At 32.4% G+C, this 21750-nt stretch overlaps 1 protein-coding gene across 5 annotated transcripts; it reads left to right on the top strand.

The window, feature by feature from the left end:
- The first annotated feature begins 1047 nt into the window (after positions 1-1047).
- On the top strand, positions 1048-21750 carry LOC134700533 (uncharacterized). Of its 5 annotated transcripts, none has more exons than XM_063561915.1 (9): positions 1048-1132; positions 8241-8319; positions 10717-10777; positions 14762-14924; positions 16463-16750; positions 17465-17531; positions 17817-17887; positions 19991-20068; positions 20779-21750. In XM_063561915.1, the coding sequence occupies exons 3-9, from the start codon at positions 10742-10744 to the stop codon at positions 21099-21101; spliced, it is 1026 nt and encodes a 341-aa protein (XP_063417985.1). In that variant the 5' UTR covers positions 1048-1132; positions 8241-8319; positions 10717-10741; the 3' UTR covers positions 21102-21750. The 5 variants fall into 5 exon arrangements, with proteins under 5 accessions (XP_063417985.1, XP_063417987.1, XP_063417984.1 ...); XM_063561914.1 differs by lacking the exon at positions 1048-1132 and adding an exon at positions 6041-6137; XM_063561916.1 differs by lacking the exon at positions 1048-1132 and adding an exon at positions 7462-7502.

The raw sequence follows: 21750 nt of genomic DNA, 5'->3' as shown, positions 1-21750 counted from the left end.
GTATTCCGCTGTCTAAAAGAAAATAGGACCATCTTTCAATGTTAAAAAAAACCAATTGTGGTAATATGTAAACCTTGTCTTGATTCTGAAAATATTCGAAATCATTATTTGACATTTGATTCAAATTCAGGTTCGATAATCGTCAATTATGAATTAAAATTTTAAATTTAGCGGTATCGGGAACGTTTTGCTTTCATGTTATTATCCTGAAAGATCACTAGTGTAGTTAAGAAATTGTGAAAAAAAAACGACTAATGAGGACTTATGATTTTTGTTTTTTTTCAGTTTTTATGCTGATAAACAGTCTGTAATGTTTTTTTTTTTAAACTGGCCTCTCAGCTTTGGGGAAATTGAATACGTGACCATTTGTCTGAATGTTCATTTTTTGGAGTGATTCCAACCGCGTTAAAAAAGTATAATCGTCGAATATAACGTGAAGAAACGTTTTACTTATAAAATTTGTTTTGCATTTTTTAATCTAGTACGAAAAATTTCATTGGTTGTTGTTTTAATTTGCTGTTTAATCTCAAAGACCCAACGTGTGTGTTTTGTTATTGTGATATATATATATGTGTGCAATATGTATGTAGCAAAAGTGTGCCAATATGAAAAGGCAGTAATACCTAATAAGGTGCCATAATTTTTTGTTTGAAATTGTTTGCAGATTGAAGTCATTCCCTGGCTTCTGTATAAGGAAAACAGCAGTATTACCCTGGTTTTTTAAAGTATGTATTTTTATTTGTTTCAAATAAGTATATTTTTATAATTTGGCATAAGTACATTTCTGTTGTTCTTTTTTTAAGTTTGTTAACACGTCTATGGTCTATCTCTTAGGCTTTGCTTTGTCTTTGAAGAAATGGATTAGTCAATTGATGATTTAACTTGAAAATAAGGAGATGTGATGTGGATTCCAATGATTTACAAACAAAAAAACAAGCAGTGGTTTGTTTATATAAAGACTAAACACTCAAATTGTAAGAATCAAATAACAAACAACAAAAGCTTCATAATATTAGTCAATTGATGATTTTACTTGAAAATAAGGAGATATGATGTGGATTCCAATGATTTACGAAGACCAAACAAAAAACCAAGCAGTGGTTTGTTTATATAAAGACTAAACACTCAAATTGTAAGAATCAAATAACAAACAACAAAGCTTCATAATATTATATAATCTGCTGAGTTACACTGATAACACGAATTTCTAAAAACGTTCATTTGAAGGTACCAAGACCTTGTCGATAAATATCCGTCTGCGTATCAACTTACAATTAATACACGATTGTAAACAGTATAGATTCTGCGTAGTGACGTTGTTTGTCGTCTTAATAACGTGTTACAGTACTCTTTTATTTGTCGGTATGCCACTGCTGGTGGACGTTTCGTCCCCGAGGGTATCACCAGCCCAGTAGTCAGCACTTCGGTGTTGACATGAATATCAATTATATGGTCATTTATACAAATTTTCTGTTTACAAAACTTTGAATTATTCGAAAAACTAAGGATTTTCTTACCCCAGGAGTAGATTACCTTAGCCGTATTTGGCACAACTTTTTGGAATTTTGGGTCCTCAATGCTCTTCAACTTTGTATTTGTTTGGCTTTTTAACTATTTTGATCTGAGCGTCACTGATGAGTCTTATGTAGACGAAACGCACAATATAGAAAACTAAAGACTGAGCAACACAAACCCCATCAAGATTAGGCGCTCCGGAAGGGTTAGCAGACCCTGCACCACATGTGACATCTGTAACAAGACAGTAAGTATTTATTTAAATCAAAGGTAAAATCACAAAAATACTAAACTCAGGGAGAAATCAAATCGGAAATTCCCTAATCACATGGCAAAATCAAATGACAAAAAATATAAAAAAACGAATGGACAACTGTCATATTCCTGACTTGGTAAAGGCATTTTCAAATGTAGAAAATGGTGGATTAAACCTGGTTTTATAGCGCCAAACCTCTTACTTTGTACGACAGTATCATCAAATTCGTTATATTTACAATGATGCGTGAACTAAACAGACATATGCGTAATTTGGAATAAAAGAAGGGAGAAAACTCTAATTTTATGTAAGCGTACCCTTTAAACCATTATGTATGTGTGACGACATGTTGCAACTAACAATTAAGTTAAAATATGTGTTTGAAAAGAGGTGAAAATAAGCCAAAATCCAAATTTAGAAATGACCTTGACCATTGACCTTGACACTTTTTTTTTGGACAAAGGACCTCAAAGCAAATGACCATAGGTCTCTATCAATTATGTCTACCAATTCCATTTACATTTTACTTATTTTAAATCCAGAAGGGGATATAACTCTCATATGGAGTGACCGGATCACTTCGCTCAACATTATTGTTAAGATCATAAGGATAGAACGAGCAAATTGGTGAAATAATTTTTACGTAATATTAAACGGTTGCGAAGGAGATTTGTACACCAGAAAAAAGTGTTTTGGGAGAAAACTCTTACAATAAACAGTGTTCCGCCTAACAGGGTCAGTTAATAAACACCGTCAGAAAAAAGTTGCAGAAGAACATAAAGAAGAAAAAAATAATAATAATTAACAAGGTCTTTCCACAAGTCATTAGCAGCGTCAAATGATAGCTTATAGTATGCTGATTTAAAAAAATTATGCTTTCTGTACAATATTTTTTTTAATTAGGGTGATAATTTGTTACTACTGGTTTGAAAAATGTAACTTCGGTTACATCAATTGACACTGTTTACAAAAAAATATATAGTTCTGTATACTTTTATATTAAAAAAAGTACAAAAAATAGCTACTTCAAGGTTACACAGAGTCACTCCCGGTTCCCTTTTCGATGTCAAATTGCTTGGCACTTAATGCAAAAAGTCCCATGGCTTTATCATGTATACATATGAGGTAAAAGCAAAGGTCAAAATCTAGAACGTCAAATTAACCTATGACCTTGACCTCAATTACAATGTCATAAACCAAGGACCTCAAATCAAAAGACCCTAGGTCTTAATTATATTTGGTTAACGAGTTACATCATCATATGCGTATTTTTAAACAAAAGAGGGGAGAAAACTATAATTTTATGTAAGCGTACACTTTAAAAGTAATCAAAAGTACCAGGATTATAATTTAGTACGCCAGACGCGCGTTTCGTCTACATAAGACTCATCAGTGACGATTATATCCAAATATTTATAAAGCAAAACTAAGTCTAGTACAAAGTTGAAGAGCATTCAGGATCCAAAATTCAAAAAAGTTGTGCCAAATACGACTAAGGTAATCTATGCCTGGCACAACAAAATCCTTAGTTTTCGGAAACAGGAAATTTATAAAAATTACCACTTTATTGATATTCATGTCAACACCGAAATGTTGACTACTGGGCTGGTGATACCCTCAGGGACGAAACGTCCACCAGCAGTGGCATCGACCCAGTGGTGTAAATAGTTACATGTACATGTATCAAAAGTACCTTTAAACCATTGTTTTTTTACCAAGGACTTAAAATCAAAACATCCTAGGTCTCTATCACTCCTGGTTTACTAATAACAACTACATATTTCTTATAAAAAATACAAGAGGCGAAATATATCCCATATGTAGTAAAATTAATTTTACGATCCTGAGTATATAACGAGCAAATACATGAAATAGTTTTGTCGTAATCTTTAATGGTTGCGAAGGAGATTTGTACACAAGAAAAACAGTGTTTGGGGAGATAACTCTTACAATAAAAAGTGTTCGGCTTAACAGGGTCAGTTTCAAAATCGTATTAACTGTTCGATATCAAATACAAAAAAAATCTAAACGACATCTTGCGAACCACAAAAGCACCGTCAGAAAAATAGTGGAGAAAGAAGAAAAAAAAATAATAATTAAAAACCAATTGGTCAAAGAACAATTGAAGGTCTTTCCACCAATAAGTATCTATTCTGATATGAAAATATTAAAATTCAGTTGAAAAGTCAGTTCCTATGGCTTAATGATGTATAAATATGAATTTCAAGCAAAGGTCAAAATCTAGAACGTCCAATTAACCTATTTCCTTGACCTATATTTTAAGGTAATAAACCAAGGATTCCAAATCAAAAGACCCTAGGTCTGTATTATGTATGGTTCATGAGTAATATCCCTTTACGTATAATTCTAAATATAAAAGGGGCAAAAACTCCCATTTATTGTCTACGCACCCTTCCAATCAAAATTTATAAGTTACGACATGTCGCAACTAACAATTTAGTAAAAATAATTTGTCGAAATCTTATAAAGTTAATGAAAAAGAGTGAAAATAAGCCAAAATCAAAATTTAGAATTTGACCTTGACCTTTGACCTTGACCTTATTTTCATTTCTTTGGACCAAGGACCTCAAATCAAAAGATCCTTGGTCTCTAGCACTTATGGTTTACAAGATAGAAATGCATATCACTTATATCAAATGCATCAGGGGAAATAACTCTGATATGGAGCGTTCATATCACTTCGGTCAAAATAGAACAAATCATGCGAAGGATATAACGAGCAATTTTGTAAAATAAATTTGTCATAATATTTTACGGTTGGGAAGGAGTTGCGCTCACAAGGAAAACAGTGTTTGGGGAGATAACTCTTACAAAGAAAAGTATTCGTTTACGCAGGGTAAATTTCAAAAGCGCATAAACTGTTCGATATCATATACCAAATATCTAAGCGACATATTGCGAAACAAATGTTTATCGCAAGAACAAAATTAGGCGGAAGAAAAAAAAAAAAAAACAGAAGAAAAACAATAGGTATTTCCACAGAAAAGCGGAAAGACCTAATAATTTTAGAAAAACAGTGGAAACAAATAGGTCTTTCCACAAAACAGTGGAAAGACCTAATAATAATAATAATAATCAGAAAAAAACCAATAGGTCTTTCCACAGAAAAGTGAAGATATCTAATAAAATGTATAGATTCTTATTTCAAGACATTGACGGATACGAGAACGATTCAATAATTCAAAACAACAATACCGTATTTTCTTGTTTCGCCACTTTAACAGATCATGACAGGGTTGACAGTTGTACACAATATGTACTGATATTCATTTCTAGAAATTAGCTGGTGTTAGCTAAAAAAATATAAAAACGGAAAGTCCCTAATCAAATGACAAATTCAAATGATAAAACACATCAAACGAATGGAGCACGGTCATATTTCTAACTTAATACAGACATTTTCAAATGTAGAAAATGGTGGCTCATAGTCAACATCCTCTGTACGTTTTGGAGTTAAAGTAGTGTCATGTTACAACTATAATACATTATTTTAAGAGCGAGTTGAAACCTGCTTCCGGTTGAAATAAAAAAAAAAACATACTGAATTATTAACCCACTGATGACCTTGGACACGTTTTTGCTCTTTAGTTGACTTTTTGATTATGAATAAACTCATCATAGATACCAGAACTAAATATTGTATATACGCCAGACGCGCGTTTCGTCTACAAAAAAACTCATCAGTGACGCTCGAATCCAAAACAGTTAAAACGTCCAAATAAAGTACGATGTTGACACATTCCTCGTTTCTTTTGTTAAATTATAGTGTCCTATGGTGTTTTTTTTCTCTTATTGTGAACTTTACCACACCTTTTAGATCGTATACCTTTTTCTGTTGATTTACTGGTTATAAAATGTTGAATCCTTCAAATGAAGGTTGTCTAGCCCAAACACATTCATTGCATAATCCGTAATTAGCATACTTTCTCAATATTTTCTATGTGATATGCGTATTTGTTTTTTTGCCTTTAGAGTTTTTAGCTACACTTAAAACAAGTTTCGAGTTCCACGGTGACATGTTGACCATTCAGAATGAACTTGAAATGAAAGAAACCGATTGTTCATTCAAAATTTTGTTTTATACAAATCATTTACCTGGCGTGATACGGTTTATACACATGAACAAAATGTCGACAAATACAAACAGACGATCGTATTTCTTCTTGATTGGAAGATTACAATACCGTCCTTGTAGAATAGTAAGTGTTGCTAAATACACACTGATGACCAGTTTTCTTCATGCTTAGAAGATTAAAAAGCATCGTTCTGGTAGAATAGTAAGTGTTGAAAAACACATACCGACGAACAGATTAATTCATGCTTGATAGATAACTATATTGGAAGAGTAAGTGTTAATATTTGATTCATTTGCTTCAGTAAAACAGCGGTTGTTTTGTAGTTTTCTATTTTTTGGCATCACACTTTAAACTCAAAACATAGGTGCAAACACCTTTTAATTGTGTATGAAAAGATAACTACTGATCCATAACACAGCATATTCATTTCAAAAAATCGCTTCAAATCTTATAATTAAGGTCATCACTTAAGAAATTTTACGGTCGCCATCATGAGCTGAATGGCCATTATGACAAAAGTGTGTCAGAAATCATATCTAATATTCATCCGCAGTCATAAAAACCTTCCATCATTACCGGACTGAACAAAGAAATAACACGACCGCTGCCGTATACGGTGCAGGAAATGCTTACCCTTCCGGAGATGTTGATGTAAATGTCCTTTCGTTTTTAGTGAGTCTTTGTTTACTCCTTGGTTTTGTTTGTTACAATCATTTGTTCTTTTGAATTCAATACACTATATAGTGTATTTTACATGTACCTACTTTCGTTTGAATGTTTTGATTACGAAAAAAGTCGTCATAGTTCAAGATGACATTTAAACTTTTTTTAAGAAGCACCTTTTGGTATTTAACCCAATTTGCATAATACTTGATGTCTGTCATTATTTTGTATTATACATGATTCAGACGAAGTTGTTTCACTATGTTACACACATTCAATAATCCCAATTTTTCGAATTCATTTACAGTGATTCGTTTACTTTAAGGAAGATAAAATATAAACCGTATAATTTTATTTTGAATAACCTGAAACTTGTCTTTAAGTTTCTTGGATAAGCATTCACTAACAAGCATAAGCATAATCAAGATGACATTGTATGGATGTAGTACACAATGTTTTCTAGATTGCTGAGACAAATGTTCTTTAAATCTATATAAATATTTTAGTCTTTGATTAGCTTTCTTAATAATATTATCAACAACTTGTTCACCAGATACAAATTGTCCAAAATGATACCTAAATATTTCACATTTGATTAACCCTCAATTTAAAAACTATCACATTCAATAGACAAATCATCTACATTAACATTATAAATCTTTTGACGAAATAAAATGTTTTCCGTCTTTCCTAAATGTAAAGACAATTTATTATCAACAAGCCAATTTTTACATGATTTCAACATAAGCTTTCTAAAACTTAGGTTTGGAACTGAATGTGAAAAAAGAATAAGGACAACAATACCCAACGTGTGTACGATATATCAAATCAATTTTACAATGAATGTGTGCAATTTTTTAAGTTTTTTTTACCTAGTGTGAATTGATTTGAATACACGAAAAAATGTCTTAAATTAAATACCGACGACTGTATTGTGCGCATCAGGCTTGACAGATCACGTTGATTGAAACGTAAGTGTTTATATTTGAATCAGTTGCTTTATCATGTTTACGTTAATCAGTTGCTGTTTTGTAGTTTCACATTTGTCTGCATCAAACTTTGAAATCAAGTACGAGGGTGTCATTATATTTCAACTGTTGGTAATTTATCAGTTCTTGTTAATTCAATACACTATACGTGTACCTTCCTATATGTGTATGTATTGTTACAAAGTACTTTTTAAAACAATCGTGAGAGTTCAAGGTGGCATTTAAGTATTTTTAAAGTATCACCTGTTGTTTTAATTCCTAAAAGTAATGATATTGATATTGAAAGCACACATAGTATTGTTTACATGCAGATAATAGATAGATTATTGGACCAATCAGTTGAAGTTCAAATATAATAAGTATATTAAACGATATACAATGTATGTACATATCTCCTCTTCACAACTCATTTGTGTGGTTAGTTTTGTGATAATGCACTGTAGTGAACAATTGTGTCAGTAATTGAAAGACAAAAGGGGAAAATTAAAATAAACACTTGGACATTGAATTTGTTGTGATACCTTTATTTACCTGCGACATCATATTATATTTTAAAAGGCGTATGATTAAATGCATCCTGCAATTTGATTGATACATTAGAATGGTGTCTATCAAAGATAGTCGTTGTGGTTCAATATATATATTATAACAATGATCATGACGATGGAGTGTAGATGCAGACAACAACAGCAAGTCATATGTTTCATTTGATAATTTCAGACACCTTTTGTTCGTTTGTTTGTAAGTATATTTACTCAGACGAAGGAGCCAACAGAACAAATATACATAATGTATTAGTGTAAGTACTGTAAAAGAACGAGAAATGTCCATCTTGTATCAATAAGTGAAGTATTGTATACTCTTGAAAATCATTGCTCAATTTCTTCATTCAATGTTTTAGTTCATATATTGTTATGATATGATTTAGCCAAAAAAAATCACCTAAAGAAATGATTTTGTCTACATACACACACATACCACTGTGTTGGCCCTTCAATTCAATCTTATGTGTTCTTTGTTAATATTCTGCATATGATACAATTCAAAACAAACTAGTCTCTATATAACTAAGCATGAAATTAAGGAACATTACACACTTGGTTTAATAAAAACTACATGAGCTAATGTAAGGTGCTTTTGATTTCCCTCGTACAACAGTAATTTGAGCTTTGGAATTAGATTTGATTATTTGTAATTGGTTATTGACGTTCCATAAACGAGAGACGAAAGAAATTGAAGAGACCAAAGTGAAAACGCCCTTTAAACAAAACAAGAAAAACAGATAAATACAGAAAACAAAACACTACAGAAAATAACTAAAGAGAAACACAAAGCCCTTGGCTATTCATTATTTTTACGATAATCATTATTTCTCTTCGCGGTATAAATGTATGTTTGGTTTAATTAGAATCAAATTAAGGTTTAAGTAATGTCGTTGCAGTAACTATTTTTTTTCTGTGTTCGGATAAAACGATTCTCAAGTTATTGTTTTATTTTTGTTGATTAAACCTTTCAACTAGATTTCGACAAAAGAGACTAAACATATAAATTGTCTCTTACTATGTTGGCATTTCGGTGATATGTATAATGGGGCACTTCCTATAATATCAAATATATACAATGTGAAAGGACATGCTGCTTGAATATGTCACCTCTTCAGGCTTAAACATATGTGAATAGGTCGGGAAATCTATCAGAAATATATGACAAGTCGATAAAATTCCCTAATTTCTTCACTCATCTTTCTTGAGGTTGTCGGTTGTGTTTATATTATCAACCATTTTTTTCTCTTTGGACACATTGAAGATGGGGATAGGACGCAAAAGTATTGATATTGCCGTCATCTCCTTAAAACAACTAGAATCAAACGGTTGGCCCCTCCTTATTCAGGTTGTCATAACCATATGCGGATCCAAGAGGGGCCTGGGCCCCCCTTTTGTGAGAAAAATTTGGTTGATTATAAATTGGATCATTGAAGCATGACTAGAACGCACCCCCTTTTTTAGGAAAAGTTCTGAATCCGCCACTAATAACAATTGAAAAAAAATGTATGACTGTCACCTATCAATTAGATATTGACCTTTCAGCAAAATTACCTGCGTGTAAACTGGAGGCTCTGTCTGAAAGTGAAAGTTCCACCCGATTTCAAGTCGATCTCGATTATCACCACCAAACGTGCGGTCTATTTTGAGTCAAATCTTGACTGTTTATTCGTCTGTTTCAAATTGCTTCTGCTCACAGTTGGTCAGTCAACTTCATTTCACTTCCAGCAATGCTTTCCATGTTGTTCACCGTCAGGATTTACATTTCATCGAGAGGAGCGGTAAAGAAAAATGAGGCACTTCGACGAAGTAGGCAAAGAGAGACAACTCCTGCATGACGAAGACGACGCTTCAACGAAAAAAAATCCTATTCATAAATTGATTCATGACATTTAATGTAAAAAATCAATACTATACATTTTGTTAGAATAGTTTAAGACCGTATTGAGAGATAATTTTAACAATTTCGGTGCTGACGGTAAAAAGTCCTCGGCATCTTCAAATCTCGTACGAAATCGGACACCGTTAAAATTCCATTTCTCGAAAATTTCAAATACTGCCCAATTGAAATAAAACCACACCTTCTCCCTTTTTTGAAAACATTGTAGCTTAGATCAAATGTATACGTGCATTGTGTGTAAATTTGTGCTACTACGTTTTTCGATTTTGTTAAGCCACTACAATTTATATTGTATAGTGTGTACCATCAAAAGTTGAATCCCGCTGCAATCGTTTGCACCTGTCCAATCTGATGTTCCGTAGTTATCTTTTGTTTATGTGGTTCATAAGTTTTTCTCGTTTTTTGCTTTTTATACAGACTAAACCGTTGTTTTTCCTGTTTAAATGTTTTTTTCACTATTAAGTTTATGGGGCCCTTTATAGCTTGCTGTACGGTGTGAGCCAAATCTCCATGTTGAAGACCGTACTTTGACCTATAATGGTTAACTTTTATAAATTGTGACTTGGAAAGAGAGTTGACTCATTAACACTCATGTCACTTCTTCCTATATCTATGAGCATAACATCTGAAGAACATATTAATTTATGTTATCGGAATAAAATAAAATCCAATGCGATTGATAGTTAAAAGCAGTGTATATATAATCATGACAAGGAATCCTAAAGTAAAACATGCATACGATTTTTTTTTGTAGATTGACTTGACTCTTTACACTCTCTATGATGAAAACACTTTTCCTATGTTGGTTTTGTCAGGTAAGAACATTTCTGTGTCCTTACTTTGTGAAGAACCACACTGATTCCTACACTTACTACGTCCAAATTATTTCATTAAAATGTGTAAATATAATTGAGAATATAAATGGGGAATGTGTCAAAGAGACAACAACCCGACCATGTAACAGACAACAGTAGAAGGTCACCAAACGTGTTGTAAGTATTTCTACGTGACTGAGAGGATGATCGAGCAGTTTGTTTAACAGTAAAACAATGCCAACTTAGAAATGTGTTTGACGAAGCCATTGTTGATAATGTTCAAGATACTAATAAACCTAGACGAGGGTCAGTGAACGCCACACTAAACTCCAATTATTTACACGAAACTTAAGTAAAAATAATACAAGACATGCAAAGGTCAGAGGCTTCTACTTAGGACAGGCGCAAAAATGCAACGGGGTTAAGCATGTTTATGAGATCTCTTCCCTCCTCCTTTACCGCTTGGAATTAGAACCCTGTTTTAGGACGATCAATGCATTTGAATAGGGACATATAGTTGTAACCGTGCCCCAAGTCTCCTGGGTTGGAAACCCACTTTTTAAAAGGGCTGTATCCTCCCCTGAAGATTATTTCTGTATTGGCCTTGAATTCGGGATGTTCTATGTGGCCTGGGGCTAAGCTATCGGTGTTGAAAAGTTATCTCATTGACAATCATACCACAAACTTTTATATTAATATTGAAATTAAATTGAGAATGGAAAGAGGGAATGCGTCAAAGAGACAACAACCCGACCACAGAACAGACAACAGCCGAAGGTCACCAACAGGTCTTCAATGCATCGATAAATTCCCGCACCCGGATGCGTCCTTCAGCTGGCCCCGAAACAAATATATATATATTAGTTTAGTGATGATGAATGCAATACTAAACTTCAAATTGAACACAAGAAACTCAAATTAAAATAATACAAAACTTACAAAGGCCAGGGGCACCTTACTTGGGACAGGCGCAAAAATGCGGCGGGGTTGAACATGTTTATGATATCTCAACTCCCCCCTATACCTCTAACCAATGTAGAAAAGTAAATGCATAACAAAAAGCACATTAAAAATCAGTTCAAGTGAAGTCCGAGTCTGATGTCAGAAGATGTCACAAAAAAAGCTAAACACAATGACAATAATACTGAACAACAGACTACTAGCAGTGAACTGACATGCCAGCTCAAGACTTCAATTACACTGATTTAAAGCTTATGTCCTCATCATATGAATATCAGGCACAATCCCTCCCGTTAGAGGTTTAGTTTCATACCATCACAACATATATGAGATGAACACAACCCGTGTCATGTTAGCAACTGGTTTTTAAATAAATGTGTTTATTTCCGATGCAAAGACCCTATACGTGAATCAAAATTAAAGCCAAAATATGCAATCTTAACTAACCTGACAACAGTATCGTAACTATCTAACTTCTTAATAAGTTTATTTAAAGGTTTTGTTAGCTTCTGAGGTGAATACTGACATTTTTACCATAAACAAAAACTGTCTATCAGTCTATATTACCTGTTTAAGTATAATTTTGTTGCTCATATCTGCAAATTGCAAGACAACATGCTTTCAATAAATAAAAAAAAAAAGGGAATAAAGAAGTATATGGATATGCTGTCATACATTTCCATAATCTGACTGCAGTAAAGGAATTTTATGAACGATTCTTGGTTTTAACGGTCATATTTCGATATACAAATAAAGATTGGATCAACTTGATTCACCAATAAAATAACAATGTCCTATCATATTAATAAAACTAGTTATATCCAATTTCATAGCAGACTAGCTATTTTATTTTATATTTTACTGGTGACTATTCAATGCGGTTACTTTGTTTTAAAATATCCTTCGTGCTTTTCGGGATTGATATTAAACGAAATGATTTACTTGTGTATAAACATTTAATGTTTGGGAATAAAGTTTTTGTTTTTGTCATTGCAATATCAAATTTTATTGACTGTCATACATTTTACATCTAATATTACAAGCTCAAGCCGTAACATATGTATATTAACAGGCTTTTCATTACACTAGTATAAACTGATAGGTGATTAATAAAGGAAATAGCAAAAAACATAATTATCTAGGTCAATGTGCCTGTTTTCAAGATATTAGCCATTGCAATTTTGGCGGGAATATATTCCATCTTGATTTTTCATAGCTTAATCATTGACAAGTGTACGTTCTCAAAAAACTATTAGAAAATAACAACGATTCTATAAAGCTATTACAGATGACTTATAATTATACATGTAAAGGATTTATAAAAGAAACAAGAGGCTCTAAAGAGCCTGTGTCGCTCACCTTGGTCTATGTGAATATTAAACAAAGGAAGAAGATGGATTCATGACAAAATTGTGTTTTGGTGATGATGATGTGTTTGTACATCTTACTTTACTGAACATTCTTGCTGCTTACAATTATCTCTATCTGAATAAACTTGGACCAGTAGTTTCAGTTGAAAATGTTAGTAAAAATTTACAAATTTTTTGAAAATTGTTAAAAGTTGACTATAAAGGACAATAACTCATTATGGGTCTATTGACCATTTCGGTCATGTTGACTTATTTGTAAATCTTACTTTGCTGAACATTATTGCTGTTTACAGTTTATCTCTATCTACAATTATATTCAAGATATTAACCAAAAACCGCCAAATATCCTTAAAATTACCAATTCTGGGGCAGCAACCCAACAACTGGTAATCCGATCTTCTAAAAATTTCAAGGCAGATATATCTTGACCTAATTCACAATGTTACCCCTCATCAGATTTGCTCTAAAGGCTTTGATTTTTGAGTTATAAGCCAAAAAATGCATTTTACACCTATGTTCTATTTTTAGCCATTGCGGCCATCTTGATTGGATGGCAGGGTCATCGGACACATTTTGTAAACTACATACCCTAAAGATGATTGTGGCTAAGTTTGGATTATTTGGCCCAGTAGTTTCAGAGAAGAAGATTTTTATAAAAGATTACTAAGATTTACGAAAAATGGTTTAACATTGACTATAAAGGACAATAACTCCTAAAGGGGTCAACTCACCATTTCGGTCATGTTGACTTATTTATAAATATCACTTTGCTAAACATTATTTCTGTTTACATTTTATCTTTATCTATAATATTATTCAAGATAATAACCAAAAACAGCAAAATTTCCTTAAAATTACCAATTTAGGGGCAGCAACCCAACAAGGGGTTGTCCAATTCATCTGAAAAATTTCAGGGCAGATAGATCTTGACCTGATAAACAATTTTACCACTGTCAGATTTGCTCTTAAGGCAATGAATTTTGAGTTATAAGCCAAAAACTGCTTTTTACCCCTATGTTCTATTTTCAGCTATGGCGGCCATCTTGGTTTGTTGGCCGGGTCACCGGACACATTTTTTAAACTAGAAACTTCAATAATGATTGTGGCCAAGTTTGGATTAATTTAGCACAGTAGTTTCAGCGGATAATATTTTTGTAAAAGTTAACGACGACGGACGACGGACGACGGACGCAAGGTCATGGGAAAAGATCACTTTGCCCTTTGGGCCAGGTGAGCTAAAAATGGGGGGCCAAGGGCAATTTTTTTTAAGGAATTCAAATGGATAAAACAAGAAGATTCCGAAAATCTGACAAAAAAACCCAAAACATGACAAGCGAACATCCTTAAGTGTCAAATGAAATCTATACATTGTAATACTATACATTTAAATTTAACACGTTTAGTGTGTATGAACGGTCTCTATGAACATTTATGCTAATTATTTTAGAAAAAATAGTTCCATACCCATAGCTTTAATGAGACAAAAGAAAAGAGAACATTTGTTAATATTACAATTTGATAATCAATGGTAGTTAGGAGAGATTTTTTGATAGTTATTATGTTGACATAAATTTATCATATAATTTGATATATTGATAACAGATATGATCACAATGAAACAGTTATGTTCGTAATAACTCTTGATATTTTAAAGCTCGTTGTTGTTACATTGGTATATGAACTTAAATGTCCAGCTCCAGGACATTGGCGTCTGAGAGCAAGAAAATTTTATTGTGGTCAGAGCTATGTATGTTTATTACGTTCACCAGAGAATTCGTATCGAGAGACCTGTGATGGACTCGATTACAGCAGCTCAGGTAAAACTGTTATTATTTATTAACCAGCTATTACCTCTTCATATAGTCTCTATTTAAGAAAAAAAAGTCAAATACGAGCCTTTTATATAATCATGAGAAAGCGATAGACGAAATCTACCAAGTGATATTAAAACTCAATGTCGAAAAAGAAACTTACCCTCGTAAAGGTGTATTAGCATCTCCAACAATGGACTCTCTCCAACAATGTTTTACAATGTTGGCAATGTTTTACTGTTTAACAACCGGCTCTTTCATCCTCTTAGTCACATGGAAAAAGTAAAATCACAAAATAACTCACTCAGAGAAAAATCAAATCGGAAAGTCCCTAATCACATGGAAAAAGTAAAATCACAAAAATACTCACTCAGAGGAAAAGCAAATCGGAAAGTCCCTAATCACATGGCAAAATCAAATGACAAATCACTTAAAAAAAGAATGGACAACAACTGTCATATTTCTGACTTGGTACAGGCATTTTCAATTGTAGGAAATGGTGGATTAAACCTGGTTTTAAAGCGCTAAACCTCTCACTTTGTATATAAAATTCCGTTATATTCACAATGATGCGTAAACTAAACAGACATGATCAATAAAATAGTCAAAATATGGGTACAGCAGCCAGCATCGTTTTACAATTAAAAGAAACCATTTCGCGTGTCTGACATCAAAAACATTTATACGTCACATATTTTTGTCGTTCAATATTTAAACAAACAATTTTTAAAGTCACTTGGGCAATATTAGCTTGCAGGGTTAAAAAATCAAAATTATGTAAAATCAATTTCAGAAATAGACCGAGATTGCAATTAATCAAAAAGTTCTATAGAATTTCTGAGAATCCACAAATGGTTCATTTCACTAAATAGATGAATTTTGACGTTTGTGGTTCAACGTATTTTCTAATTTCTAATAGAATTATAACATAATGACATATTATAGAACAATAACATACTGATAGGATAGTGACAGGATCTTTAAAAGTACAGAGTCATGTTTTAAGAACCAACAAAAATCAAAAAGTCGCATATACAAAACACACTAGCAAAATTGAAAGAAAACACAAACACATTGACGGGATGTACAAGTACCGAGCCAAGTTAAATGGATATCATAGAAAACTATTCAACAGAAAAAGTAATATTAGTAATAGAAAAAAGACAAATGAAAATACAATATAACATGTTGTTAAGATAATAAACAACGTCAGTACGCAGAATCTAAACATCAAGACCATCATGTATTATTATTGTAAAGTTGATACGGAATATATATATAAATACTAACAACACGTTCGTTGTTTGTGGCCGTAGTGACATTTCATATTCAAAGAACGTAGTTTTGTTGTTTTTCACATTGCTTAATGTACTGTTTTTCTTTTGGTTATTCCTGAAGACAGAACGGTGACCTATTGTTGTTTATATCTGTGTCTTTTTTTTTAATTTGTCATCTTGCAATCAAAGCACGTTTTTCTATTTGTTACTGTATTCTTTTTTATAATGCAAGTAATCTATATCAAATTACTGTTATTTCAAATATAGGCAGCAAACTTATTTTTGAACCATATTTCAACAAAGCAGGATGCAGCTACAACCGATATCAGCCTTTCCCATTCTCAACTGATGGTAACAATAAGTGTGTGTATCAAAAGTCATTTTGTAATGAAAAGGGTCAAATCGTCCACCGTGAAGGAAGTATGAGAAATGATGCAACTTGTGGATGCGATTCTTCACAAGGGTACATATTTGTCACCACGCCAAAACACAACTGCTATTGTATACCATCACAAGAAGATTGCTCCTGTCACAAACTTTCATGTAATGATAAAGGTAAATGTTCATATTCAACTTCACGTTAATATATACTCTCAGACTTTGACCTCCATAGTTACAAGATAATTTGTGGCAGTGGCAGTCTTCCTCTGTAATTATCTTTTAACTATGGAGGTCAGTTTGATCCATTAGTTCTTTATACTACTGAAACATCTGTATTGATAATAAGGGATGATAACACGAATCTTCAATTTGGATTCAGATTCTAGCATTGCAAATCAAACGGACTTTTTCCTCTTAAAATCCGAGTTTAAACTATGAATTCAATTAAGTTGTAAAATCTAAATTAGTTACGTTTAACAATCATTTTCGACATACGAAAATTCCTGTCAGAAATATGTCAGTTGTCAATTTGTATCTGTTTGATGTGTTTGAGCTTTTAATTTTGTCATTTGATTGTGGGACTTAATTTTTCCTCGGGGTTCATTTTTTTGTTATTTTACTTTTATCGCATTTCTTAGTTAATTCAACTTACATAATTTATCCACATTATTAGTGTATCTGCTACGAAATGTAAGTGTAAAGAAGGTTTTAAACCTAAATGTCAAGGCACACAATCCCTCTATTCCATGTATCAGCAATAAACGTAAGTTTTTCTACTTCGATTTGACTTATGATAATGTCATATTCAAAATGTGTATTATATATTACGTTATTTTCATAATGCTTTTCAATTCTATTAGATTCTTTCATTGTTTTTTGCACTTACAGATACACTTTGTCCTTTTATTGGTTCTGCTGTTCGGAATGTATCTTGTCCAAAAATTGTTATCAGACCGTAAGTTTATTGATTATATGATAAAAAAAAAATCAGTAAAACCATTCAATATTACAGTTGCATGCTTACTACTTTTAATGAATGGATTTTTTTTTACACCACAAGAATAGTTTTTCAATTCCTTTAAACAGTCAAAACCAAAAAAGTGTTGTTGGCTATGAAAAGGCCAAGACATGCAAACCACAATTATTACGTTAGGTTTGCTGTTTTCTGTATAATCAGTTAAAGTTTTTACATTTATTTTCTATTGAGATTGGTGAATTTTTCGAAAATAACTTTCCACAGGTCAACACAAAAGAATGAGTCCTCAACATCAGTAGACAGATTTACCGACGGTAGAAGTAGTTATTATGAAGGTAAGTAAGTATCTCATGTATGTCCTTGGCAAATTACAATAAATATTCTAATAAAATTTAACAAGAAAAAAAAGAATTTCATAGTAGGGTTATACTACTCAATGTTGCATGCTTTGTATCAAACAAAACTAACATGATCCATAGATGTTGTTATCATTGATAGTAGGGAAATTTAATAATCGGAAATATTTTGATTAGCATTCGAAAGACCAATGTTCAGTCATAGATCGACCAATAATTTAAAAAAAAAGGAGAGCTGGTCAGTTGTTCTCACCTGTGTCCAACATACTTAGTTTAATAGATATAGAAGATGTGGTATGAGTGTCAATGTGCCAATTCGCCATCCAAGTCACAATCTATAGAAATAAAAAATTATATAGGTCAAAGAACAACGAGCATTGGCTTACACCGAACAGCAAGCTATAAAGATCCCATTAAATTACTAATGTGAAACCATTTAAACGGAAATACCAACGGTCTAATATACTAGTATTTAAAAACCGAGCCACGAGAAACACTTATGAACCACATCAACAAACGACAGATTCCTGACTAATGACAGATGAAAGCCAGAAATACATTATCTGATATATCCTGTAATCATTTCAATATAAAATACACAGAGATAGTAGGTATATACAAATATTATTGATAACACCGGATGAATGGTACGTCAACCATACAAGACCTATCATTGATGCTCGAATCAAAAGTTTTAATGTTAAAAGGCCAAATTCATTACAAAGCTACGGAAACATTATAAGTGAACTGACAGTTGTGTTGTCAAAAGTTTCCCAGACATTGGATTCTTGTCTCTAATACAAGCATGATATTATATATGTGTTCATGTACATTGATGATATGACCAAATGTTAGCGCATATATCGTTATATATGTAGGACACTAAAGTGTGTTGGGGACGCTAAAGTACGATAGTCACGCTAAAGTGCGATGGTCCACGCTAACGTCCGATGCCTTCATACGCTAAAATGCGATGGTCCGCGAAAGTATAGACGTACGAAACGTAGTTGGATAATGACGTTAACAGTCGTTTATACAAACCAAAAAATGAACATGCCGTAAGATGAAATAAATAATTGAAGCGAACAGATCAGATATAAATGTTTACGTTTACGTTAAAATATTGTCGATTTTATTGAGGAAAATAAACGTAAGTAAAATAAAGGTACACGTGTTCAAGCGTAAATCATAAATTGTCCATAAACACATCATGTGTACATTGTAAAGTAAGATATAACATGTGTTAATACCCGCTACGAAAAGGGGGAAGTTCAACCTACAACCCCTTCATCTCGCATTCAAATTAAAGCTTGTTCAAAAAAATTGTATTTATCCCGACAATGACTGAATTTTGTATTTGCAACTGACAACTTTAAGGGTATGTATTTACATTAATAGGCTGTGTAAACGGCAAGCTACATCCAATACGTCCCTCGTCCTGAACATGCATGAAACATTTGCCACTGAACAGCAACCAACAATCAATCCAATACGACCGAGCTATTAAAAAATTATTTAAAGGAAATATAGTATTTTGTGACACCTAATCAATACTTTTAGCAATTATTACTAGGTCAGTCTTCTAAATTTAGAAACAGTCACATAAGACTACCGGTAAAGTAAAAGCCTATCGCATTATATGGTTTATCATAGCAAACTAGATTTTGCAAAAAGACTTGTTTTTAACAAATCAAATCAAATCAAATCAAATATTTTATTGTCATATAAACTTTACAGTTTGTGACCAACATATATTAATACAATAAACACAATAAACATATATACATACATATTAAACACACAAAATATGAACATTAGTGCCCTTGAACCTGTCTCTTTTGTTCAATCGCACTTAAGAAAACAAACAATCATCGCACTTCAGCGCGAAACATCATCGTACTTGAGCGTAGATCATCGCACTTTAGCGTGACCATCGCACTTAATAGTACCATCGCACTTTAGAGTCCTACACATATATATATATATATATATATATATATATATTAGGTTATTTCTGGTACAGAAAAACAGTATCGCGATCGTGTATTGAAAACATATGAGCAGAAATCTTTCTCGTTACAGGCAGAACATATAGATTAACATATGTTTACTTCAGCAAAGCATTAATAATTGTTATGATCACTGTTTTAGCGGTAATTGGTATGTATATTTTCAATATAATGTTCGATAACAATAAAATGTTATGCTATTGATAAACAGGTGAACAGATCTAAAATCACAAGCAAAAAACTACCCTGATCATACTTAATCTATATGATTTCTTTCTCACTACGTTATCAGGTAATTTAAAATAAAATCAATCACAAAGCTGATGTTTTTAACTTTCCAGTTGTAATCTTTCTATGTGTAAGCAAAACCATACCATCTGCTCCATTGGATGGCTTTTTCATTTCTGCTCAAACGTAACGCGTGTTCTCACTATGTAATGACCCTTCCATTAAACAGCTTCGATATATTTAAAAAGAAGGAGGATATGTTGATTGGCTGTTGCAAGAGACAATTGCCTTGTCAACGCTCTATAACCCTAACACAAAAATCATAGATCATTACTTCGTTTGCAATGACATCGGATATAATTGACTTTTATAAATGAAGTTTATTTAAATCGCTCTAAGCATTGTATATCTTTTTTTAAACTTTTAAACTTATTAAGTATTTTGAGTCTGTACGAGTGTTACAAAATGAGGAGAAATGATCTCTCAATTTTTCTCGATTTATTTACATTTTTTTGTAACTGCATTAATTTGGGTCATGTATTCATATTATTTCATGTTTTTTGTAGTACTTTTATTTCATTTGATACTGAACTTGTAAGGAATTTGATAAAATAACATTGTAAATATTTGTAGGATTGTTAGAGTGGAATGATGTTTTATATGGCGATCGTTTAACAGATAACAACACAACAGTACAATTATTGGTAGATCAAGATGTATCTGATAATTTGTTGAATGAAACGGAAGGCGATTCGATAGAAATTGAACGATTACAAAAAGAAAAGAATAGGATCTTAATGGGAGAACTTTTATCTGGAGACGAAAACGGTTATATCAAATTTCTAACATTTCTAAAAAGATATTCGGAATATGATGACCTCGTTTATGGAATAGAAAACACAGTTGTAACAGATGACGATAGGATAGCATTTCAAAATTGTCAAAGGAACACTTAACATAGAGCAGTAATATGAACGATGATCAAATCATGTATGACCATGTGTGAACGAAACTTTGAAAAAATTTTGAGACAAAACTCAATTTCGGATAAACATGTTGTTCCTTCGATACTTAGGATTATTTGTGTAATTCATTGCTATACACAAAACTAGAACACGCCTGCAGAACCGTCGACTGACTTAAAGTAACTTTACCTTATTTGAAGCCTTGATTTCGAGCATTCGTATTGTCATCTTATAAATTCATGCTGGTTGTAAGGTGCAGTTTATCTGCTTATATAATATTTTTCTATTTTAACCCGTCTTAATTTTCTTCTACAATGAACTAACTAATTTTTTTTCATATTGTTTCTCTTAATTAACCAAAATAAATACTGATGTTGAGGTGCAAAAAAAACAAAATTGTTTTACAGCTTACTCTTGTGTACCATAGACATAAAACAACTACGGGAAAAGTTCCAGTTTCTCCTGATAAGTGAGGATTTTCGGTATAACTTGACTGGGCGGTGTTTAACCGGTTCCATTATTTAATACCACTCCATCTATAGACAGGTGTGTCCAGATAAACTCACCAATGAAGTGGTCAGTTATTTGTCTTTTGAACTCCTGGATATTTTTATATCTCTGAAATAAATGTTATCTCTTT

The sequence above is a fragment of the Mytilus trossulus genome, unplaced genomic scaffold (assembly GCF_036588685.1).
Source record: "Mytilus trossulus isolate FHL-02 unplaced genomic scaffold, PNRI_Mtr1.1.1.hap1 h1tg000158l__unscaffolded, whole genome shotgun sequence".
Taxonomy (NCBI): Eukaryota; Metazoa; Mollusca; class Bivalvia; order Mytilida; family Mytilidae; genus Mytilus; species Mytilus trossulus.
This window is presented reverse-complemented; position numbering and strand designations above follow the sequence as displayed.